Source organism: Taudactylus pleione, unplaced genomic scaffold, assembly GCF_031769625.1.
Source record: "Taudactylus pleione unplaced genomic scaffold, aTauple2 ptg001834l, whole genome shotgun sequence".
Classification (NCBI taxonomy): domain Eukaryota; kingdom Metazoa; phylum Chordata; class Amphibia; order Anura; family Myobatrachidae; genus Taudactylus; species Taudactylus pleione.
In genome coordinates this window covers 27,942-55,346 of record NW_028286231.1, presented here as the reverse complement: position 1 = coordinate 55,346, position 27,405 = coordinate 27,942, and the positions used below count along the sequence as shown (strand labels likewise).

At 46.7% G+C, this 27,405-nt stretch overlaps 1 protein-coding gene across 1 annotated transcript in view; it reads right to left on the bottom strand.

The window, feature by feature from the left end:
• Nucleotides 1-24,731, bottom strand: part of ST6GALNAC3 (ST6 N-acetylgalactosaminide alpha-2,6-sialyltransferase 3) — a gene marked incomplete at its 5' end in the record, with an annotated part of 350,326 nt that extends 325,595 nt beyond the window's left edge. The window contains 2 exons of the mRNA XM_088465053.1: nucleotides 7,532-7,662; nucleotides 24,675-24,731. Of these exons, the coding sequence (XP_088321179.1) occupies nucleotides 7,532-7,662; nucleotides 24,675-24,731 (188 nt within the window). The remainder of the gene's footprint in view (nucleotides 1-7,531; nucleotides 7,663-24,674) is intronic.
• Between the last annotated feature and the right edge of the window lie 2,674 nt (nucleotides 24,732-27,405).

Genomic DNA, 27,405 nt, shown 5'->3' with positions numbered 1-27,405 from the left:
CACCATTATGCAGTTGCTATGGGCAACTTCTCTACTGGGAGACTTCTCCACGCTTTTCACTGCTTTATACATAAACCTCTAGCCTCTAGATTTAGGGCAGGATGTACTAAAGGGAACAATGCGGTAAAACCCACGAAAATGCAGTTTCTACCGAATTTTCCGTATGTACAAAGCACCAGAATGTGATGCATTGCGAAGCCTAGGGGCTTTTTTCTGGGAAGCTCCCCATGAGAAGGATCCAATCGGAACCCTCCCATATCCCCCCGCGTCTCGCGCATGCGCAGAAGGACACCAGAGAGACTTCTGGGTGTTAAACCTAGAAGTCCCTCTATCTGGGGGCATCTCTTATCGGGAGAGCTGTCCTTTGAGATTTTCATCGCATTTCTAATTCTAAGTACATAACGTGGTATATAAAAGATGAAAGGCGGGATGTGCCGCATGGCGGATGTGACGCTTAGTACATCCCGTCCTTAAAACAGAAATAGTTTAAAAGGCAAAACCGGCCAGATTCCGATGACTGCTGACACCACGAAGAAGAAATCCTGTCTTTGTAGCAGCGCACCTTTGCTCATACGCAAACCAACAACTGGTTAGCAGACCACAAGGGGCCTGATTCAGACCCACTCGCGAGCGGCTGTCCGCTTGCAAGTGGGTCGATGTTGTGCACTACGCATGCGCACGACGGCGGGAGCTCCGTCATGCGCATGCGCCAGACGCGACGAGCGAAGGACTTTCCTTCGCTCGTTGTGTCTGATCAAAGGGGGCGTGCTGTCGATGTTGATTGACAGCACGCCCCCTTTGGTGGGCGTGCCGGGGGCGTGCCTCCCAGACGGGGGCGTTCCCAAGGGAACGCCTCCCGTCAGAAGCCGGCCCCACTGACATCACTAGTGATGTCAGTGGGAGTGATTTTGGCTCTGATAGAGCCAAAATCACTCCGGGCCTTGCGGTTGAAAACCTCAACCGCAGGCTCCGGCTCGCAGTGGCGATGGTCGCGATGGTCAAGACCATCGCGGCCATCAAACTGCACGCTCGTATAGGCTGTGGGTGGTGACCCACAGCTATACGAGCGTCCAGGAGGACGCTCCATAATTATGGAGGGCGGCCCTCATTCAGAGCGTGCGCTCTGCTCAGAGCGTACGGCTCTGAATGAGGGCCAAGGTGCGTAACGATGGTGGCAAAAAACATCAAAAACAATGGTGGTCCCTACTCTGAGCATACAAGCCTACTCGATCAGAACGTTCAGGAGACGCCCCAATTTCAGAGGTGTCTCTCAGACTCTTGGAAGAGAAGCTCGCCCTCAGCGATCTCACCTATGTTCCTTTCATAACGGGCAGTACAGGGTCAAAATGATGCAATTCGAGGCATCAAGACCCCAACCCCTGCTGTTCCATAAAGTGAGGCAGTTCTAGAACCTGCCCTTTGGCCCAAAGATTAAGCAAGTACTATTGGAATTTGTCACTGATTTATAAAAGACTAATGTGTGAGTGGGAGAGGGGGATAGCGGCAATCTGCAATAGATCACTTCCTTCACAGTCCGTTCCCCGATCCTCATTTGCACCACACAACAAGCGGCCCTATTTATTAAAATAAATTTGCAGTATATCCCCTAAAACTCATTTATTTTCAGGTGAGATACCTGCTGCAGTCCTCCCTTTTTGATCGCACAAACAGCCCCCTACAGGGAGGCTCAGAAAGTCCTTCCGCAGTGACTGTGCGATAGATGTATGATGCTACGATGTGTGTAAATAAATCGGTAACTACACACGTTAACTGCTGCAGTCATCGCTTCCCTGCATATTGTAATGCAGGAAAGTGATCCGTATGACAGGGTTCCCTGTCATTATCGGTGCCGCTATCCCTATACAGGGTGCTGAAGTGAGGAGGCAATGGGCCTCATTCAGAGGCGGTCGGAGGATGCAAGCGATCGCTCAGAAACTGGGCGGCCACTTGCATCCTGACCGCCCGCCTCTGTTGCGGTCGTTAGGCTGTGGGTTAACACCCACAGCTCTAACGACCGCTCCGGTGATGGTCGCGATGGTCAGAGACCATCGCGACCATCGGGGCTTAAGACGAGACCCTAGGGTAGGGTCTCCCTTGTCGTAAGGCCCGGAAAGCTTCTGGCTCCAACGCCTCCGTTTGGGCTGCCACCCCCCCAGCCCGCCTTCCAAACGGGGCGAGCTGTCAATCAACATTGACAGCTCGCCCCCTTTGGATCGAGACCCGCTACGACCGGCGCTGTCGGTCGTAGCGGGTCTCACGCATGCGCACGACGGCATGCTCTGTGGGGGGCCATCGACCCGGTCTGAGCGCATCGGCGCTAACGACCGGGTCTGAATGACCTCCAATGTGTGAACGGTCACTGGCACTAACTGTTGTGACAACTGCAGCTGTTGTTGCCTCGGATTATGCAGCCAGGGAATGTGTTTACAAAAAAACAATATATATAATGTTTCTTAATAACGGCGCGGGTGCCACTGGGGATTTCCGAACGGCACATGCGCAGATTCACTGCAAGCATCGGTCAGATGCCGAAGGAGGGAGTGTGCGATTCGCCGGACTGGTGAGTTAACACTCTCCCTCTTCTGCAAAATTTTATTTAATACACGTGGGCGGTGTCTGGACCCGCTTCGCCTCAATAATGGGGGAGGCAGGTGCAGACTAACCATCCATTAGCCACCCCCTTCCTGGGCAGGATGTACAAAGGCTGCGGTGAACATTCCGCAGGGTTGCCTACCTTTAATATTCTCTTCCCGGGAGAAGCCCGGGTAAGAGAAGCAGCAGGGGGCCGACGGGGGCGGGGCTTGACGATTTGCGTCATTAAGCCCCGCCCCCTTGCGGTAAAATTGCCGCGATTGGGCACAATTTACATAGGGGGCGGGGCCAAATGCTGTGATGCATGCCGAATCACAGCTTAAGCCCCCGCCCCCTTCACGGAGACCCGCGATTGCCGCGGGTATTCTCCTAATTCTGCCCACTTCACTAGGAAGTGGGCAGAATGCGGGAGAATTGCCTACCCTTCCGGGGGTGCGGGGGGTTACCCGAAAAATCGGGAGCCTCCCGCAAAAACCGGGAGGGTAGGCATGTATGACATTCCGCCAGTCACCACAACCTTACTAATGGCATATGTACTAACATATGCGATTAGCATCGCAAAGGACAGCTCTTGCGATGAGACCTGCCCTTTGCAAAGCAACCGACGCTGGGTGAGGGGGTCTCCTCGTGGGACCCCGCCCTCTCCGAGCCCCGGAAGCTTCCTGCTGGTGACCTGCGCAGGAAGCACCGAGCTCCTCCTCCCTGCACCCGGAAGATCAGGAGGAGGCGGAGGACCCAGGAGGAGCACAGCCGGTGACCAGGACACTCAGGTGAGTGGGGGCCAGTGCTGGGCGACTGCGGGGCGGGGAAGCGCCGGGGTGCGGGATGCAGTAAGAAGACCATAGGCTTCTATGGGGTAACGCCAGGTTTTTCTGGGGTTACCCTCCGCACAGGGTAGCCGGGGTTTAGTACTTATTAAATTCGGTAAAGACCTTGAAAACTGTGATTTTACCGCATTTTTCCCTTAGAACATCCCGTCCCCTGTGTGCTAAGTGTGTGACATATAGTGGTGGCTCCAGAGGTGGGGGTGCAGCACATTACAGAATTCAAATAGTCACACCAACTGCCGCCCCAAACGCTGCCAAACATCGCTGGCCAGGACTCACTGGCAGTTGGTGCATCTCCCCTATTTGAATTTTGGACTGTCACACACTTAGCACACAGTCACTGCGGAGGGACTTTCTGAACTCCCTGTATAAGGGCTGCTAATCGGCCCCGGTAGCTAACAGCTTCTTTACATGACCATATTAACAATGAGGGGGATGGGACTAGCATGATGATGACCAGCCGCCCCAGCTGGCCACATGTTCAGCCATATATATTAAAATTGTATTTGTTTACCTCACAAAATAATACAATGTTTGTACGTCTACGTATTTAGGTAGATATCAAGGCTGATGCAGCGTGGCCACGCCCATGCAGTACTGGTCACACCCACAGAACACTGGCCACACCCACACTGCACTGGCCACACCCACACAGCACTGGCACCGCTTCTCACAATAGGCCCTTGATTATTCTCAGCTCCAGGCCCATGTGACCCTTAATCTGGCCATGGCCATTGGTCCCAAAGGGTTACTATCCGCAACATTTACCCTCCCTGGCAATGGCTGCTCGCACATGCCATCATTTCCTCCACACTACCTACAACGGCACCTATCCTAATATATGATGATTGTGGATGCAGCAATGTTTATAAACCATATCATGGAATGTTCTGTACCGTGACTGTGTTCTTGGTTTGCTTCTGTCTATGTACCCTGTGAGGTGTTGTGGAGCCCTTGTGGTGCAATATAAATCCTATATGTAGTAAGCATGACCCAAGGTGGCATATTTGTTGGTGGAGATACAGTGCCCAAATGGGATACGCATTTCTGACAGAGGCAAATTTAAGGGAGAGGGGTATTTATTAGACTTAAGGTGCAAACACACACTACGATTTTTTGAATGATTATCGTTAACGATATCGTTTATCGTTCAATCATTGAAAAAATTGTTAAAGTTAAAATGATCGATTATCGTTCATGCGCGTTCACGTTTACTAAAATCGTTCATTTACTAAATCGTTGTGTGTGTGCAGCTTTAGACTATGATCCTATCCGACGATCAAGCAGAGTCACACACGCACGCGCACACACACACACTGATGTAAATAGCGATTTATAAAAAATATATTGTTCCACTTTAGCAACAGAACCATGTGGCGCACGGCTATTATGGATGTAAAATTAATGCAAGCACTTAAAAGTAGGTTATAAAAGACTCGGTGACTTCTCAGATTGGGTGCGAATTCTCTGCCCAGCGCTCGTGCTGAGTGGGAGAAATCATTATTTCACGAAAAACTGGCAAAAGAGACCATTTAAACAATGTCGCAGGAACATTTTTGCTGGAGGCAAGTACAAGTGATTTCTGAACAAAAGTCCCAATCTGCTCAGCTGAGCCTGAGACGAAGTCACTGAACATTTCCAAATTATCCCCAAACCGCACACCGCAAGTCAAATTATTCACAAAAATGTCACGTGTCAGCGAGGCCGAGGAGGACTCTGTAGTGTTAGTGCGGCTCTGCCTTATCCTGGGGAGAACCTGCCCGCTATGGCTGTCGCAATCCATTTATACGTTGTGTAATACACTATGATGACAGCTCCCTGGCTAATAATCATTAATGGGTGTAACACAAGATAAAACAAAAGGGGGGTCATTCAGAACTGAACGCTCTGACCAGAGCGCTCGCTCTGAATCAGGGCTCTCCTCCATGAAAATGGAGCGGCCTCCTGGTCGCTCGTATATGCTGTGGATGACCACCCACAGCATATGCGAGCGGCCAAAAAGATGGTCGCGATGGTCTTGACCATCGTGACCATCGGACTTGCGACAGAGACCCTGCAGTAGGGTCTCACTGCCACAAGCCCTGGAGTGATTTTGGCTCTATCAGAGCCAAAATCACTCCCACTGACATCACTAGTGATGTCAGTGGGGCCGGCTTCAGACGGTAGGCGTTCCCATGGGAACGCCTCCGTCTGGCAGGCACGCCTCCAGCACGCCCACCAAAGGGGGCGTGCTGTCAATCAACATCGACAGCACGCCCCCTTTGGTGCGAGACCCGGAGCGATGGAAAGCCCGTCGCTCGCCGGGTCTCGCGCATGCACACGACGGAGCTCCCTCCTTCGTGCGCATGCGCAGTGGGAAACATCGACCCGCTTGCGAGCGTCCTGACGCTCACGAGCGGGTCTGAATGACCCCCTAAGTGTTCTGTGGGATTACACGTGTGTTGGTAAGAAAATAAAGCATAGGAAGGAACAGTCTTATGTTCTCTCCTCCTGGCGACGAGCCCTGTGCAGTCACATTGTCACAACATGCTATATAAATGGGTTTGATGAACAATACAAAGTGCCCAGGAAACACATTGTCACTGAGAATCGGGTCTTTGCACTTGGTCCAAAAACTGACTCATGCGATAATGGTGATATATATTGATTGAGCTATGACATGGTGAGCTCTGCAGTTCTATGTCTGGTTCTCATCCCCCCTCGTGCAGTGTGGACTCTGGAACAGAGCAAACATCTCCAGGAAAATGGTGACGGCGCCATTTTCCCTGTGATTTCCCTGAGGTAAGTTTATTGAATGGGTGCGTGGTGTGGGCTTCCCCTGAACATAGGGTAACGTGTGCACCTCACACCCTGTACCCATTATAGATACGCCACTGCAGATTGGGTCTCCTCACACAATGCAGGGAGGAAATAGAACTCCTTGCTTGTGTGTGGCCAAGGAAGTAACCTGGGATGTGAGACCAGCATGGCCGCCCAGGGGACAAGCTGCCTGAGTAGGCAGCATGGTTGACAAACCAGCAACACCATTTCCAGCTTGTAGGGTGACTAAACATGCACCCCACTACTTAGAATGGCGTGCCCGACACCCACGTCCCTGGCGCTATGTCATCCTATAACGTGCGCTGGGGTGTATGCCGTTAAGGTACCTTGGCGTGTGCGCAGTGCGTCTGTGAGCGGTCAACTAAATTGTGTACATCTCTGAATCTGGACCTTAGAGCAGTGTTTGCCAACAAAGGTGTAACAAGATAACTCTTGGTATAGTAGCTAAATCCTATAGTCACCCCGGAGTACTGGGGAATAATACCGAGTATTGCAGTATGAGAAATGATATCTATAGGGATATAACATAGGCTCAATTACTGACCGTCTGCTGCCGTACTTCGTGCGGGATTGCAGATCCGTACTGCACAGGCTCATCCTGAGCATGCGCAAATTCCTGATAATCAGGAATCTGCGATCAGCAGTGCACGCTACTTAATGAGGCGCACAGTGCATACAACGACAGAAGCCGATTGGCCCCACTCTATCGCTATCCAAGGTTTGATCCGTCTCCCCCATTGTACGTTATTAGCCAGACTGACCATTGTAAGACCAGCAACAGAATGATAACCCGTAGTGACACATGGGGTATATAGCGATCCTGATTACCATCGCGCTCATGATTCATTTAAGATAAATTATATATTATTACAACGAGAAGCATTTTAAGAGAAAAAGTAAGTATAAGCATTGTAATTCCATAAAGGGGGTGGACAGTAGGTAGGATGCCGAGATGATTCAAGCACTTACGTAGGTGCGAGGCATAGAAATAAGCGCGCCTGCACGTTAGAAACACATCGCGGGGTGCACTTTCCAAGGCAATAATCGAGGCACAGCTGAAATCTTATTTAACTATACATAAGCTCCCGGAACAGTGGGCACTAGCAGTGCATTTGTATGTTACACTAATGCGTCTATATTAACACCTGTACGTAGCATTAGGGCTTTCACTCTTGGTGTGAGGCTGATGTTAGGTTCTAAGAAAGCCGCATGGCAGGTACCCCTGCTCTAAGAAAATCAGCTTAATTAATGAGGTAATTAGAGCCAGATGTGACCTTCAGAACTGTTATTACCCTGAGAGTCTGCGCTCCAGAACATAGATTTGTAGTCGCCTCGATCCAGCAAAACATTCCTGACTTCCAGGGAAAGAGAGTACCTGGCGTTCTCTGAAGATGGAGAGGGTCACGCTGCCATTATTAATGACCTCTAACATACACCGGGCACCAGAAGCTCAGATTATTGAGGGCACAACGGTGCCCTATGTATGTAATAACTGTTGCTTACCTACTACACACCTGCGGAGGAATATGCCACACTAAGGATTAAGCATTACTCAGCGCAGTCTCCATATACAGACTCAGGAGCACACAGATATACAGGTGTCACATATCACATTACTCAGCGCAGTCTCCCATATACAGACTCAGGAGCACACAGATATACAGGTGTCACATATCACATTACTCAGCGCAGTCTCCCATATACAGACTCAGGTGCACACAGATATACAGGTGTCACCTATCACATTACTCAGCGCAGTCTCCCATATACAGACTCAGGAGCACACAGATATACAGGTGTCACATATCACATTACTCAGCGCAGTCTCCCATATACAGACTCAGGAGCACACAGATATACAGGTGTCACATATCACATTACTCAGCGCAGTCTCCCATATACAGACTCAGGAGCACACAGATATACAGGTGTCACATATCACATTACTCAGCGCAGTCTCCCATATACAGACTCAGGAGCACACAGATATACAGGTGTCACATGTCACATTACTCAGCGCAGTCTCCCATATACAGACTCAGGAGCACACAGATATACAGGTGTCACATATCACATTACTCAGCGTAGTCTCCCATATACAGACTCAGGAGCACACAGATATACAGGTGTCACATATCACATTACTCAGCGTAGTCTCCCATATACAGACTCAGGAGCACACAGATATACAGGTGTCACAAATCACATTACTCAGCGCAGTCTCCCATATACAGACTCAGGAGCACACAGATATACAGGTGTCACATATCACATTACTCAGCGCAGTCTCCCATATACAGACTCAGGAGCACACAGATATACAGGTGTCACATATCACATTACTCAGCGCAGTCTCCCATATACAGACTAAGGTGCACACAGATATACAGGTGTCACATATCACATTACTCAGCACAGTCTCCTATATACAGACTCAGGAGCACACAGATATACAGGTGTCACATTACTCAGCGCAGTCTCCCATATACAGACTCAGGAGCACACAGATATACAGGTGTCACATATCACATTACTCAGCGCAGTCTCCCATATACAGACTCAGGAGCACACAGATATACAGGTGTCACATATCACATTACTCAGCACAGTCTCCCATATACAGTCTCAGGAGCACACAGATATACAGGTGTCACATATCACATTACTCAGCGCAGTCTCCCATATACAGACTCAGGAGCACACAGATATACAGGTGTCACATATCACATTACTCAGCGCAGTCTCCTATATACAGACTCAGGAGCACACAGATATACAGGTGTCACATATCACATTACTCAGCGCAGTCTCCATATACAGACTCAGGAGTACACAGATATGCAGGTGTCACATAACAAATTACTCAGCGCAGTCTCCCATATACAGACTCAGGAGCACACAGATATACAGGTGTCACATATCACATTACTCAGCACAGTCTCCCATATACAGACTCAGGAGCACACAGATATACAGGTGTCACATATCACATTACTCAGCACAGTCTCCCATATACAGACTCAGGAGCACACAGATATACAGGTGTCACATATCCCATTACTCAGCACAGTCTCCCATATACAGACTCAGGAGCACACAGATATACAGGTATCACATATCCCATTACTCAGTGCAGTCTCCCATATACAGACTCAGGAGCACACAGATATACAGGTGTCACATATCAGATTACTCAGCGCAGTCTCCCATATACAGACTCAGGAGCACACAGATATACAGGTGTCACATATCACATTACTCAGCGCAGTCTCCCATATACAGACTCAGGAGCACACAGATATACAGGTGTCACATAGCACATTACTCAGCACAGTCTCCATATACAGACTCAGGAGCACACAGATATACAGGTGTCACATATCACATTACTCAGCGCAGTCTCCCATATACAGACTCAGGAGCACACAGATATACAGGTGTCACATATCACATTACTCAGCGCAGTCTCCCATATACAGACTCAGGAGCACACAGATATACAGGTGTCACATATCACATTACTCAGCGCAGTCTCCATATACAGACTCAGGAGCACACAGATATGTAGGTGTCACATATCACATTACTCAGCACAGTCTCCCATATACAGACTCAGGAGCACACAGATATACAGGTGTCACATATCACATTACTCAGCGCAGTCTCCCATATACAGACTCAGGAGCACACAGATATACAGCGGTCACATATCACATTACTCAGCGCAGTCTCCCATATACAGACTCAGGAGAACACAGATATACAGGTGTCACATATCACATTACTCAGCACAGTCTCCCATATACAGACTCAGGAGCACACAGATATACAGGTGTCACATATAACATTACTCAGCGCAGTCTCCTATATACAGACTCAGGAGCACACAGATATACAGGTGTCACATATCACATTACTCAGCGCAGTCTCCATATACAGACTCAGGAGCACACAGATATACAGGTGTCACATATCACATTACTCAGCACAGTCTCCCATATACAGACTCAGGAGCACACAGACATACAGGTGTCACATTACTCAGCGCAGTCTCCTATATACAGACTCAGGAGCACACAGATATACAGGTGTCACATATCACATTACTCAGCGCAGTCTCTCATATACAGACTCAGGAGCACACAGATATACAGGTGTCACATTACTCAGCGCAGTCTCCTATATACAGACTCAGGAGCACACAGATATACAGGTGTCACATATCACATTACTCAGCACAGTCTCCCATATACAGACTCAGGAGCACACAGATATACAGGTGTCACATATCACATTACTCAGCGCAGTCTCCTATATACAGACTCAGGAGCACACAGAGATACAGGTGTCACATTTCACATTACTCAGCGCAGTCTCCCATATACAGACTCAGGAGCACACAGATATACAGGTGTCACATATCACATTACTCAGCACAGTCTCCCATATACAGACTCAGGAGCATACAGATATACAGGTGTCACATATCACATTACTCAGCGTAGTCTCCCATATACAGACTCAGGAGCACACAGATATACAGGTGTCACATATCAAATTACTCAGCGCAGTCTCCCATATACAGACTCAGGAGCACACAGATATACAGGTGTCACATATCACATTACTCAGCACAGTCTCCCATATACAGACTCAGGAGCACACAGATATACAGGTGTCACATATCACATTACTCAGCGCAGTCTCCCATATAGAGACTCAGGAGCACACAGTCATACAGGTGTCACATATCACATTACTCAGCGCAGTCTCCTATATACAGACTCAGGAGCACACAGACATACAGGTGTCACATTACTCAGCGCAGTCTCCTATATACAGACTCAGGAGCACACAGATATACAGGTGTCACATATCATATTACTCAGCGCAGTCTCCCATATACAGACTAAGGAGCACACAGATATACAGGTGTCACATATCACATTACTCAGCGCAGACTCCCATATACAGACTCAGGAGCACACAGATATACAGGTGTCACATATCACATTACTCAGCGCAGTCTCCCATATACAGAATCAGGAGCACACAGATATACAGGTGTCACATATCACATTACTCAGCGCAGTCTCCCATATACAGACTCAGGAGCACACAGATATACAGGTGTCACATTACTCAGTGCAGTCTCCCATATACAGACTCAGGAGCACACAGATATACAGGTGTCACATTACTCAGCGCAGTCTCCTATATACAGACTCAGGAGCACACAGATATACAGGTGTCACATATCACATTACTCAGCGCAGTCTCCCATATACAGACTCAGGAGCACACAGATATACAGGTGTCACATATCACATTACTCAGCGCAGTCTCCCATATACAGACTCAGGAGCACACAGATATACAGGTGTCACATATCACATTACTCAGCGCAGTCTCCCATATACAGACTCAGGAGCACACAGATATACAGGTGTCACATTACTCAGCGCAGTCTCCTATACACAGACTCAGGAGCACACAGATATACAGGTGTCACATATCACATTACTCAGCACAGTCTCCATATACAGACTCAGGAGCACACAGGTATACAGGTGTCACATATCCCATTACTCAGCGCAGTTCCCATATACAGACTCAGGAGCACACAGATATACAGGTGTCACATATCACATTACTCAGCGCAGTCTCCCATATACAGACTCAGGAGCACACAGATATACAGGTGTCACATATCACATTACTCAGCGCAGTCTCCTATATACAGACTCAGGAGCACAAAGATATACAGGTGTCACATATCACATTACTCAGCGCAGTCTCCCATATACAGACACAGGTGCACACAGATATACAGGTGTCACATATCACATTACTTAGCGCAGTCTCCCATATACAGACTCAGGAGCACACAGATATACAGGTGTCACATATCACATTACTCAGCGCAGTCTCCCATATACAGACTCAGGAGCACAAAGATATACAGGTGTCACACATCACATTACTCAGCGCAGTCTCCTACATACAGACTCAGGAGCACACAGATATACAGGTGTCACATATCACATTACTCAGCGCAGTCTCCCATATACAGACTCAGGAGCACACAGATATACAGGTGTCACATATCACATTACTCAGCGCAGTCTCCCATATACAGACTCAGGAGCACACAGATATACAGGTGTCACATATCACATTACTCAGCGCAGTCTCCCATATACAGACTCAGGAGCACACAGATATACAGGTGTCACACATCACATTACTCAGCGCAGTCTCCTACATACAGACTCAGGAGCACACAGATATACAGGTGTCACATATCACATTACTCAGCGCAGTCTCCCATATACAGACTCAGGAGCACACAGATATACAGGTGTCACATATCACATTACTCAGCGCAGTCTCCCATATACAGACTCAGGGGCACACAGATATACAGGTGTCACATATCACATTACTCAGCGCAGTCTCCATATACAGACTCAGGTACACACAGATATACAGGTGTCACATATCACATTACTCAGCGCAGTCTCCCATATACAGACTCAGGAGCACACAGATATACAGGTGTCACATATCACATTACTCAGCGCAGTCTCCCATATACAGACTCAGGAGCACACAGATATACAGGTGTCACATATCACATTACTCAGCGCTGTCTCCCATATACAGACTCAGGAGCACACAGATATACAGGTGTCACATATCACATTACTCAGCGCAGTCTCCCATATACAGACTCAGGAGCACACAGATATACAGGTGTCACATATCACATTACTCAGCGAAGTCTCCCATATACAGACTCAGGAGCACACAGATATACAGGTGTCACATATCACATTACTCAGCGCAGTCTCCCATATACAGACTCAGGAGCACACAGATATACAGGTGTCACATATCACATTACTCAGCGCAGTCTCCCATATACAGACTCAGGAGCACACAGATATACAGGTGTCACATATCACATTACTCAGCGCAGTCTCCCATATACAGACTCAGGAGCACACAGATATACAGGTGTCACATATCACATTACTCAGCACAGTCTCCCATATACAGACTCAGGAGCACACAGATATACAGGTGTCACACATCACATTACTCAGCACAGTCTCCCATATACAGACTCAGGAGCACACAGATATACAGGTGTCACACATCACATTACTCAGCACAGTCTCCCATATACAGACTCAGGAGCACACAGATATACAGGTGTCACATATCACATTACTCAGCACAGTCTCCCATATACAGACTCAGGAGCACACAGATATACAGGTGTCACATATCACATTACTCAGCACAGTCTCCCATATACAGACTCAGGAGCACACAGATATACAGGTGTCACACATCACATTACTCAGCACAGTCTCCCATATACAGACTCAGGAGCACACAGATATACAGGTGTCACACATCACATTACTCAGCACAGTCTCCCATATACAGACTCAGGAGCACACAGATATACAGGTGTCACATATCACATTACTCAGCACAGTCTCCCATATACAGACTCAGGAGGACACAGATATACAGGTGTCACATATCACATTACTTAGCACAGTCTCCCATATACAGACTCAGGAGCATACAGATATACAGGTGTCACATATCACATTACTCAGCGTAGTCTCCCATATACAGACTCAGGAGCACACAGATATACAGGTGTCACATATCAAATTACTCAGCGCAGTCTCCCATATACAGACTCAGGAGCACACAGATATACAGGTGTCACATATAACATTACTCAGCACAGTCTCCCATATACAGACTCAGGAGCACACAGATATACAGGTGTCACATATCACATTACTCAGCGCAGTCTCCCATATAGAGACTCAGGAGCACACAGTCATACAGGTGTCACATATCACATTACTCAGCGCAGTCTCCTATATACAGACTCAGGAGCACACAGACATACAGGTGTCACATTACTCAGCGCAGTCTCCTATATACAGACTCAGGAGCACACAGATATACAGGTGTCACATTACTCAGCGCAGTCTCCTATATACAGACTCAGGAGCACACAGATATACAGGTGTCACATATCATATTACTCAGCGCAGTCTCCCATATACAGACTAAGGAGCACACAGATATACAGGTGTCACATATCACATTACTCAGCGCAGTCTCCCATATACAGACTCAGGAGCACACAGATATACAGGTGTCACATATCACATTACTCAGCGCAGTCTCCCATATACAGACTCAGGAGCACACAGATATACAGGTGTCACATTACTCAGTGCAGTCTCCCATATACAGACTCAGGAGCACACAGATATACAGGTGTCACATTACTCAGCGCAGTCTCCTATATACAGACTCAGCAGCACACAGATATACAGGTGTCACATATCACATTACTCAGCGCAGTCTCCCATATACAGACTCAGGAGCACACAGATATACAGGTGTCACATATCACATTACTCAGCGCAGTCTCCCATATACAGACTCAGGAGCACACAGATATACAGGTGTCACATATCACATTACTCAGCGCAGTCTCCCATATACAGACTCAGGAGCACACAGATATACAGGTGTCACATTACTCAGCGCAGTCTCCTATACACAGACTCAGGAGCACACAGATATACAGGTGTCACATATCACATTACTCAGCACAGTCTCCATATACAGACTCAGGAGCACACAGGTATACAGGTGTCACATATCACATTACTCAGCGCAGTCTCCCATATACAGACTCAGGAGCACACAGATATACAGGTGTCACATATCACATTACTCAGCACAGTCTCCCATATACAGACTCAGGAGCACACAGATATACAGGTGTCACATTACTCAGCACAGTCTCCATATACAGACTCAGGAGCACACAGATATACAGGTGTCACATTACTCAGCACAGTCTCCATATACAGACTCAGGAGCACACAGATATACAGGTATCACATATCCCATTACTCAGCGCAGTCTCCCATATACAGACTCAGGAGCACACATATATACAGGTGTCACATATCCCATTACTCAGCGCAGTCTCCCATATACAGACTCAGGAGCACACAGATATACAGGTGTCACATATCACATTACTCAGCGCAGTCTCCTATATACAGACTCAGGAGCACACAGATATACAGGTGTCACATATCACATTACTCAGCGCAGTCTCCCATATACAGACACAGGTGCACACAGATATACAGGTGTCACATATCACATTACTCAGCGCAGTCTCCCATATACAGACACAGGTGCACTCAGATATACAGGTGTCACATATCACATTACTTAGCGCAGTCTCCCATATACAGACTCAGGAGCACACAGATATACAGGTGTCACATATCACATTACTCAGCGCAGTCTCCCATATACAGACTCAGGAGCACAAAGATATACAGGTGTCACACATCACATTACTCAGCGCAGTCTCCTACATACAGACTCAGGAGCACACAGATATACAGGTGTCACATATCACATTACTCAGCGCAGTCTCCCATATACAGACTCAGGAGCACACAGATATACAGGTGTCACATATCACATTACTCAGCGCAGTCTCCCATATACAGACTCAGGAGCACACAGATATACAGGTGTCACATATCACATTACACAGCGCAGTCTCCCATATACAGACTCCGGAGCACACAGATATACAGGTGTCACATATCACATTACTCAGCGCAGTCTCCCATATACAGACACAGGTGCACACAGATATACAGGTGTCACATATCACATTACTCAGCGCAGTCTCCCATATACAGACACAGGTGCACACAGATATACAGGTGTCACATATCACATTACTTAGCGCAGTCTCCCATATACAGACTCAGGAGCACACAGATATACAGGTGTCACATATCACATTACTCAGCGCAGTCTCCCATATACAGACTCAGGAGCACAAAGATATACAGGTGTCACACATCACATTACTCAGCGCAGTCTCCTACATACAGACTCAGGAGCACACAGATATACAGGTGTCACATATCACATTACTCAGCGCAGTCTCCCATATACAGACTCAGGAGCACACAGATATACAGGTGTCACATATCACATTACTCAGCGCAGTCTCCCATATACAGACTCAGGAGCACACAGATATACAGGTGTCACATATCACATTACTTAGCGCAGTCTCCCATATACAGACTCAGGAGCACACAGATATACAGGTGTCACATATCACATTACTCAGCGCAGTCTCCCATATACAGACTCAGGAGCACACAGATATACAGGTGTCACACATCACATTACTCAGCGCAGTCTCCTACATACAGACTCAGGAGCACACAGATATACAGGTGTCACATATCACATTACTCAGCGCAGTCTCCCATATACAGACTCAGGAGCACACAGATATACAGGTGTCACATATCACATTACTCAGCGCAGTCTCCCATATACAGACTCAGGGGCACACAGATATACAGGTGTCACATATCACATTACTCAGTGCAGTCTCCATATACAGACTCAGGTACACACAGATATACAGGTGTCACATATCACATTACTCAGCGCAGTCTCCCATATACAGACTCAGGAGCACACAGATATACAGGTGTCACATATCACATTACTCAGCGCAGTCTCCCATATACAGACTCAGGAGCACACAGATATACAGGTGTCACATATCACATTACTCAGCGCAGTCTCCCATATACAGACTCAGGAGCACACAGATATACAGGTGTCACATATCACATTACTCAGCGCAGTCTCCCATATACAGACTCAGGAGCACACAGATATACAGGTGTCACATATCACATTACTCAGCGAAGTCTCCCATATACAGACTCAGGAGCACACAGATATACAGGTGTCACATATCACATTACTCAGCGCAGTCTCCCATATACAGACTCAGGAGCACACAGATATACAGGTGTCACATATCACATTACTCAGCGCAGTCTCCCATATACAGACTCAGGAGCACACAGATATACAGGTGTCACACATCACATTACTCAGCACAGTCTCCCATATACAGACTCAGGAGCACACAGATATACAGGTGTCACACATCACATTACTCAGCACAGTCTCCCATATACAGACTCAGGAGCACACAGATATACAGGTGTCACATATCACATTACTCAGCGCAGTCTCCCATATACAGACTCAGGAGCACACAGATATACAGGTGTCACATATCACATTACTCAGCGCAGTCTCCCATATACAGACTCAGGAGCACACAGATATACAGGTGTCACACATCACATTACTCAGCACAGTCTCCCATATACAGACTCAGGAGCACACAGATATACAGGTGTCACACATCACATTACTCAGCACAGTCTCCCATATACAGACTCAGGAGCACACAGATATACAGGTGTCACATATCACATTACTCAGCACAGTCTCCCATATACAGACTCAGGAGCACACAGATATACAGGTGTCACATATCACATTAGTCAGCACAGTCTCCCATATACAGACTCAGGAGCACACAGATATACAGGTGTCACACATCACATTACTCAGCACAGTCTCCCATATACAGACTCAGGAGCACACAGATATACAGGTGTCACACATCACATTACTCAGCACAGTCTCCCATATACAGACTCAGGAGCACACAGATATACAGGTGTCACATATCACATTACTCAGCGCAGTCTCCCATATACAGACTCAGGAGCACACAGATATACAGGTGTCACATATCACATTACTCAGCGCAGTCTCCCATATACAGACTCAGGAGCACACAGATATACAGGTGTCACATATCACATTACTCAGCGAAGTCTCCCATATACAGACTCAGGAGCACACAGATATACAGGTGTCACATATCACATTACTCAGCGCAGTCTCCCATATACAGACTCAGGAGCACACAGATATACAGGTGTCACATATCACATTACTCAGCGCAGTCTCCCATATACAGACTCAGGAGCACACAGATATACAGGTGTCACATATCACATTACTCAGCACAGTCTCCCATATACAGACTCAGGAGCACACAGATATACAGGTGTCACACATCACATTACTCAGCACAGTCTCCCATATACAGACTCAGGAGCACACAGATATACAGGTGTCACACATCACATTACTCAGCACAGTCTCCCATATACAGACTCAGGAGCACACAGATATACAGGTGTCACATATCACATTACTCAGCACAGTCTCCCATATACAGACTCAGGAGCACACAGATATACAGGTGTCACATATCACATTAGTCAGCACAGTCTCCCATATACAGACTCAGGAGCACACAGATATACAGGTGTCACACATCACATTACTCAGCACAGTCTCCCATATACAGACTCAGGAGCACACAGATATACAGGTGTCACACATCACATTACTCAGCACAGTCTCCCATATACAGACTCAGGAGCACACAGATATACAGGTGTCACATATCACATTACTCAGCACAGTCTCCCATATACAGACTCAGGAGCACACAGATATACAGGTGTCACATATCACATTACTTAGCACAGTCTCCCATATACAGACTCAGGTGCAGACAGTGCACCAGCAGACTATCGGTCGCCTTTTTTCGGCAAAAAAAAAGTATCAGACACTAGCAGATTTGAACAGAGTTGCTCACTCACACCAGGCAAGTCGTGGTGTGGCGTATTGAGGCTAGATGTATGAAGTGTTTACCATATTACCACCTGCATTTAGCATTAAATTGTTTAAGTATTATGTATCCGAAGCCAGTTTTAGCCACTAGTACAGCTGCCAGTAACCCACCATATGATCTTGGAGTACATACTGTTTAGTCCATCTGCAGCTAACACAGGGCCTGATTCAGAGTTGGACGCAATTAGCGCTCACTCGTCCTGAAAATAGGGGTGGCTATTCAAATCAACCGTTCGCTTTTTGCGGTCTGTTCACGCCTCTAGGTCTGAACGAGCGAACCAAACTTGCAGTCGTTTTTTTAAAAAATACGCCCCCTGGCCGCTCGCATCCTACGTCATGTCCGCTATTTATTCGATTAATCGAGTACATCGACCAGGGAATGAACTGCTCGCTATTCTTGGGGTTAGTTTTTCCTACCACAATTTTGCGAGCAGTTCTGACTATAAAATAACCCAGTGACGTGGTCAATGACGCTGCTGTTTTAATTATGCACACCCATAAAACGCCCGTTTTGACCTTTAAGCACGCCTGCGTTCGGATCTCCACTCCCCGTTTTCAAGCACCTTCCCCCGTTACCACCCACATACACCTCTTTCTGTCACTCAAATTATCAGGCATTCGCTATTTTGCAAGCATATGAATTTCGACCGCACTGCGGTCAATCCGTACGCATGCGCAGTTGGGCAAACATCGCTCGGAGCGAACGAGCGGCCGCTTACGAGCAGCTCTGAATCAGGCCCACTGACTGCTGCACATTTATATACAGTGCTAGTGTGAAGTGTACTTGGCTAGCTACAGTATCCTCACACTAGTCAACATCGAGGCTTATCATTATATTATCAGCCATTGCCTACAATGGATTAGGGGTGGCCATTGACCAACGATGGTTAAGAACCATCCATGGTTTGCCACTAATGGTTAATAGTTTGCATAGATTGGTTCCTGTAATCGATGTAAACCTCCGATGGCACCATCGATGGAGACGCTAAAAAGATGTGATAAAACTTGTTGGGTATGATAATGGTGCTCCAGCCAATCAGCTCCCAACTGTCATCTGTTTGAAAAATGAAAGTTGGGAGCTGATTGGCTGGAGCACCATTTATCATCCGCAATGAGTTTTAAAACCTGTTGTGCAAGATAAAACTCATTGATAAATGAGGCCCACAGCCTGTAAAGTGACAGGAGCTGATTGGTTGGTACTTTGGAGTCTATTCACTAAGCTGTGGAGAGAGATAAAGTGGAAAGAGATAAAGTACCAACCAATCAATCAGCTCCTAATTGTAACTTTACAGCCTGTGTTTGAAAAATGACAGGAGCTGATTGGTTGGTACTTTATCGCTCTCCATGGCTTAGTGCAGCTGCACTGTGTGCTCACAATGGGAAGCAGTCGAGAAGCCGACAGACATAATCCCGACTGTCTAATCCCAGCAGGCGTCTAATGACAGGCGTCGAAATCCCGACGCCTGTCATTAGACCTACCCGATACTCAGCTTACCGATCAAAGGTAAGCCGGTCGCCGAGCGCGGACAACCGTGCGGGGGCGGAGAGTTTGGTTTAGGGTTCCCGGCGGAAACTTAGGGTTAGCCCCCCCCCCTGGAGGTTAGGGTTAGACTAGGGGAAGGGGGGGGTTAGGGTTAGCACCCCCGGGGTGAGGGTAGGGTTAGGCACCCCCCCGGGGGACTTAGGTTTAGTTAGTGGGGTAAGGGGGGTTAGGTTTAGGCACTTAGAGGGGGGATTAGGGTTAGGTACTTGGGGGACAGGTTAGGGTTAGGCATCATACTGATTCCCTCACATCCTGTTTAGGCTTTATGACATGAGAGGGACTAATTTGCTGTAAGGGAAAGACGGGTCATCATAGAGGGGGTCACACCTAAAAATTAATCTGTTATTTCTATAAGGAAAAATGCATTAATGTATGTTTGGTTTTCCTTAGCTTATTACTACATATTTCAGGCTTTAGGGGTTTTCCCACAATTTTCAAATCACTTAAGTGTTAAATGATTTGCAAATCGCTGCTATGACGGTATTTGTTCTGGGTTTTTTATGGTGTATACGCAGCACTTAGCAGGCTCATACTGACAACTGGACAGCTCAGAACCTAACAATCCTATTAAACAGAAATGTAACCTAAAAGCTGCAAAATGCATATTCAGCCTTTCCCAGCAGAGATCACGAAGAGCTGGCAATCCATTTCACGGCATCACATCCTATGGGCAGTCTGGCAGCGCTATCGTGCACTCATGTAGAGGAATACTGATTAATGCTTCATTTGCACGAGTTGAAATTAGCCGTGCACCTCATACAGCGCCCGCTCAGCTTTCATCTCCACCTCCCTGTCCGGGATTAATAATTGCAGTCCGCAGGTGACCTTTCCAGCAAGTGATGCGAGCTGAGCTGTGCGTGCGCTTTTCAATTTGCGGCTAGGTGTCCCTCAGTGTAGAGTCACACAAATGATCCCATACCCCAGAGCCTGGCTTATCCGTCCTACATACGCTCGCCTCCCGCACAGATCCCTGACTACAGCGACATTTGCATTCTGTCAGCGATGAGGAGAAGTAACGAGATCAGACGCACGATCGCTGCCCTGATCTAAACTACATTTACCGGTCACCTGCGTCTGGCTGATAGTCTTATCATAAGGTGACAGAACTGTACCCACCAGGGTGTAGTCAGCTAATGCTCGGTACAAAAGTCACATCCAGTTCTCCTGATTTATCAGTTTTATTTCAGTTACCGAGAGTCAAGAAAACCACCCCCATGCTGCTGTCTGTATCCACATTTACCCTGCAGACCAGCTGAGCCTATTTCAGCACTTCTTGGGTTGGTCACATTGCAGCAGTGATTTTGGTTTATTTTTCTTATACAATAGCCTCAAAATTATTCTTTGCTTTCAGAAGAAAATAGTGTTAGTTTGATGATTTATCCTGCCACAGCGAATAAAATCTACCCACAATGTTCCAGCATCGGCATCTCAACTGATATCGGGATTCCGGCGCCAGGGTTCTGGCCGCGGGCCGGGATTTCGACCGCCGGCAGCCCGATCGTAGGTAAAATGACTATACGTAGCATCTTCCTTCCCAAGTCAGCAAAAAAGCTGGACTCCCCACATAGGGTTACATAATAAGATTTGCACTTGAAAATGTATTTATTTTTTTCTTTACTAGTTTAAATGAAACATATAAAATGTGTAGAAATAATATGGTTGCCCAAAAGACATACTATTAGGGAATGTAGACAACCTACCACATTCAGTGAGGGCATCCATAAGTTTATTAGAGGACAGGCGTTAGAACCCCCTCCCTCCTACATAAACACCTCTGGATTGTTTCTGTAGGGACCCGGGGATACAACTCGGGTAGTTTGCAGGGTTGACCACGAGTCGTTCTCCTGGCACCCTGTAGTGTAAACGGCGTGATCCGGGTCACGATAGCTGGCTTCAGTGGCACTTGGAGATGACATAATCTCCAAGCGCCAACTGCAATGCCGGAAGAGCCGGATCATGCACCATAGCACTCATCATGCACTATAGCACTCATCATGCATCGTGCACTGTAGCAATCATCATGCTCTATAACAATCATCGTGCACTATAACAATCATCGTGCAATTATTATGAAGTCAGAGATGGGGTAAGCGTAAGATCATCCCCCATCCTGGCTTCAACATCTCAGGTACACCACATCATTTCCTGTGACCCTTTAGTGGTTATAGTCTGTGGATCTCATGTGGTCAGCAGACAATAATACCCTGCACTACAGAAACACTAGCACTTCTTTTATACCAAAGTCCCGGAACTAACCCCTTTCAGACTGCGGCGCCGACCCAGGATATTCCTGAGTCCGCGCTGTTCACACCGGAGCCAGGTCTGCAGTGATGATGATGAGTGCTATAGTATATGATGAGTGCTATAGTATATGATGAGTGCTACAGGGCTGGGTTATTGTCAGGTGATATCCACAAAGTAACTATTGAAGGGGCAAAAAGTTTTAAAGCAGAGAATCCTCTCTTTCAAACAAGGGTAACCCTACATTCCTAGCTACCAGGGTGAGGGAGATGCCCTACTCCCCATCCCTTGGCTGTGCATTATTTTCTGCAGTGCAGTGACCTTAAGCCCCGCCCCTAGTGACATCATCCTGCACCAGCATGACAATGTCATCATTCTGCAACCTCCTTCCACTATGCAATGTGTGACCAATATAAAGTACATAACAGAGTGGAGAAACCGTCCTGAATCCCCCACCCCCCCCCAATCAAATGTGGCAAATAAGACAGCAAAATATTGGAGGCAGTTAAATGGTTTCAAATTGTTGACTTTTACAAATGATGGAAAGATTATAGCCAGTAAATGTATTTCAACAAATAGAAGTGTCTTCAGTATTTGGGGGTACATTAAAGTGTCTCTATAGTGACATTTCATTGTACATATGCATATTTGTAAAAAGTTGGAAAAAAACACAACTCCCATCTGCAAGTTTAAAAAAAAAAAAAAAAAAAACCTTTCCCATTTAAACAGCTCTAATACATCATTATTCATTGGGAGGAATGTCCCAGAGGTGCTGCTGTGACCCAAACTTTTTGCCTTAAAATAAGGATTTTTACCTAAATATCACCTAGTTAGGAGCTGCGTATTAAATCAACATGGATTTCCAACTGACTAGCAAATGTCGTGGGCGTTGGTTTTGAACCTGCGCCTCGAAATTTTCGGCTAAGTGAATCAGCCCCTCAGCTGTTAATACTCTGAGTATTGTAACTTCCTGTTTTATCTTCTATCATATAATACATATCTCTAGCGCGTTAATTAATTCAATAGTATATTCATCTCTTTGCTTAATTGTGTCTAATCTGCCAAATTTAACATCCATTAAACATAATATCCCAGTATTACTGTCACCCACGTGAGCTGGAATCTGCCAGCGTCTATAAAAATATGTCCCCGTTACATTAATTATCAAATGGTCTGTGCGCACTTCCTGCACTAAGCAAGCTACAGTAATTCCTTTAATTAGTACCCAAAGCCAATGTTTCCAAAGTTCATTACTAAAATAAAAATAAACCCTGTGTTGGAAGAGGATTGGATTTACCCAGCAGTTAAGAGTCCTCCTGACAGAGGGAAAACCAATTAGCAAGGAACAGCCGGTATTAGACAAGCTAAAGGGTAGTGTGTCACTAGAAGGAGCCGAGCTGTCAAAGAGTTTTCGAAGTCAGAATCATTTAAATAATTGGCGATAAAGTGCACATGCATCTGTTACTTGGCAATAAACGTTTTATATCAGACGCTGAATTTATCTCAGATCTTAACGATCCAACCAATCTCGTCTGTTCTCTTTCCATTAACTTTGAATACTTTAGTTCAGTCATAAGGTCTCAAGAACAGTCGTCAAAGTGTCTTCACACTAGACATCCCGATCTCCAAATAAACAGTCCGGCCTTCCATATCAACAATCCAACTTTCCACACCAGGACGCCGACTCTCCAAACCACCAGTCCTGCTCTCCAAAACAGCAAACCCGCTCTCCAAAGTAACAGTCCGGCGCTACTAAGGAGGAGTCCGGTTCTCCACACCAACAAGGCGGCTCTCCATAGTAGCAATCCAGCTGTCCACAACAGCACTCCGGCACTCCACACCAGCTTCCCAGCCGTCCACATGAGGAGGCCGGCAGTCCACAACAACAGTCCGGCCCGCCAGACCAACAACACCGCGCTCCACACCAGCAAGATCACACTCCACACCAGCAACCCAGCACTCCATACCAGCTCTTCCATCTCATGCAGGTCGCCGGCATCCTGCGGGACGGGTGGCGGAACACTCTAGAATACACATAAAAAGAAGGCGGAACAGGGTAGTTATCACAGTTAATTAAACCAGCAAATATTCCCCAGAGGAGAAAGGCTGAATGTCTGCAAACGTTCACAAATTGCACGCAGTCCGGGAGGATGGCGCCATGAGAATGGTGAGGATGAATGTCATTGTTAATGTTGAGTATGTTGAGCTACACTTTATAGGGTTGTTTACATACAATAAAACACTAATGTGACACAATGTTATTGATTGAGCTGCCATGTAATTTTTTTTTTCCTCTGATGAAAACAATACTTAGCATGCTATTATCACAAAACGCTCGGTAGTGACAACTTCTCACTGCTGTCTGACACTATCAAAAACGAAGGAATAAAGGAAAATGACAATAATATATATATTTTTTTATTTGATGCTAATACAGTATTTTGCGGAATAAAACCTGGATCTCCTGTCTGGGAGCCAATTTGCCTTCCTAAAGAACGACCATTTTTAAATATAATTTTAGCACCGACGACATTCCTCAATTGGCGTGTATGGCCTTAGTAAGCAAATGTAAATAATATGCACCTTTGTCTAATGCTGGGTACAGACAGGGCCGCAGAGAGCCTGGCCGAGCCAAGGAGGGGGCGTGGCCTAATTGCGGGAAGCGTGGCCACGCCCCCTTGAAAAAAACCTAAAATAATATCACTTTTGCAGCGCCGCGCAGCTGCGCGCCAGGGAGGGGGGTGCTGTAAGCCCCCCAGCCTGGCGCTAAGCGCGGGGGGGGGGGGCGATCAGTGTGATTGCTCCTCCCACAGCCATAGGAGACTGCTCCAGCAGCTGCATCAGCCGCGAGCAGTCTCACACTGCAGCCCAGCACAAGCTGTGCTGAGCTTCTGTGAGGGAGAGGGGGGGGGCGACGCCAGACCCGGGCCCCTCTAGCAAGCGCGGGCCCGGGTAAACTGTACCCGCTCCCCCCCACCTCTCGGCACCCATGGGTACAGACTAAACGTTGTAACTCAGCGACTTCGTCAGCTAATGACACAACTGGGGTGCCGGTATCAGCAAGTGTGTATAGGAGAGTGGGGCCAATAAAGCGAATTTGTCGTAATGATGTGTCGTTATCAGCAAAATTGTTTAAAATGTCGTCTATTGTGTACGCACCCTAAGGGATAAATTTAGTAAAGTTAGAGTTTTTAGAAGTGAGTTTTAAAAGTGATGTTCCCCATAGCAACCAATTAGATTCAAGCTATTATCTTCTTGAAGGTGCTAGTTAAATGTTAAGTAGAATCTGATTGGTTGCTATGGGGACACATCTCTTTTAAAACTCACTTCTAAAAACTCTCACTTTAGTAAATTTACCCCTAATGGAGCGTACACACGGTCAGATTTGTCAGACTTGTCAGATTTGTCAGATGAACGACTGAACGATTAAACGATTTGAACGATTTTACCAAAGTTTTGAACGATTTGAACGATTGAACGATTGAACGATTTTTGACTGCATTAAAATGAATGGAATCGTCCAAGTCTGACTGCAAACCCATCAGATGTCAGATATCGTTATCTGACAAACGGGAACGCGCATCGTTGATCGTCCATCGTTCAGGCATGTCAGATATGAACGATTTTCCTTCAGATATGAATGACTGAACGATTTTTAAATCGTTATCGTCCATATCTGAAGAAAAAATCTGATCGTGTGTATGCACCATAATGGAGCGTACACACGGTCAGATTTGTCAGACTTGTCAGATTTGTCAGATGAACGACTGAACGATTAAACGATTTGAAAGATTTGAACGATTTTACCAAAGTTTTGAACGATTTGAACGATTTGAACGATTGAACGATTTTTGACTGCATTAAAATGAATAGAATCGTCCAAGTCTGACTGCAAACCCATCAGATGTCAGAAATCGTTATCTGACCATCGGGAACGCGCATCGTTGATCGTCCATCGTTCAGGCATGTCAGATATGAACGATTTTCCTTCAGATATGAACGACTGAACGATTTTTAAATCGTTATCGTTCATATCTGAAGGAAAAATCTGATCGTGTGTATGCACCATAATAGTCAAACTGGCTCAAAGTCCAGAGATCTCTTCTAGATTCCATGTCAGTGTACAGACTTTATATTTATAATTGTTTCTTTATTGAAGCATAACACACATAGGGGCCTATTCATTAAACGTAAAACTTCTCTGGAGATAATTAGCTTTAGAACTCTCATGGAGTTCTAGCTAATTATAGGTGGAATTCATCATTCCACCTCTCCATAAGTATCTATTCCGGTATCTGTCATTTTTGCGATGACAGCTTTTCGGGAAATAGATACTTTTCCTGCCTACACTACCTTATCGCATCTGGGAACAGTGCTGCGCATGCGCTGTTACATCTGTAAAACCAGCGCATGCGCAGCACTGCCTACAGATGCGGTAAGTTTCGTACCCCCCCCCGATCTCCCCCACCCCCTCCCCCCTCCGCTCACCTCCCCCCCCCGACTTACCTGTCCGCGCAGCAGCCTCCGGCTCCGTCCTGCTGGTCTGTCATGTGGTTTCCCAGAAGACCATATGACAGATTAGAAAAAAAAAAAACTTTTTTTTTTTTGTCTAAACTTTCTTGTGCTCTGCTGGGGAGCACACATGTCCGACCAGCCTCCGGAGCCTGAGGACGGAGCAGAGCGCCGGAGGGACTCGTC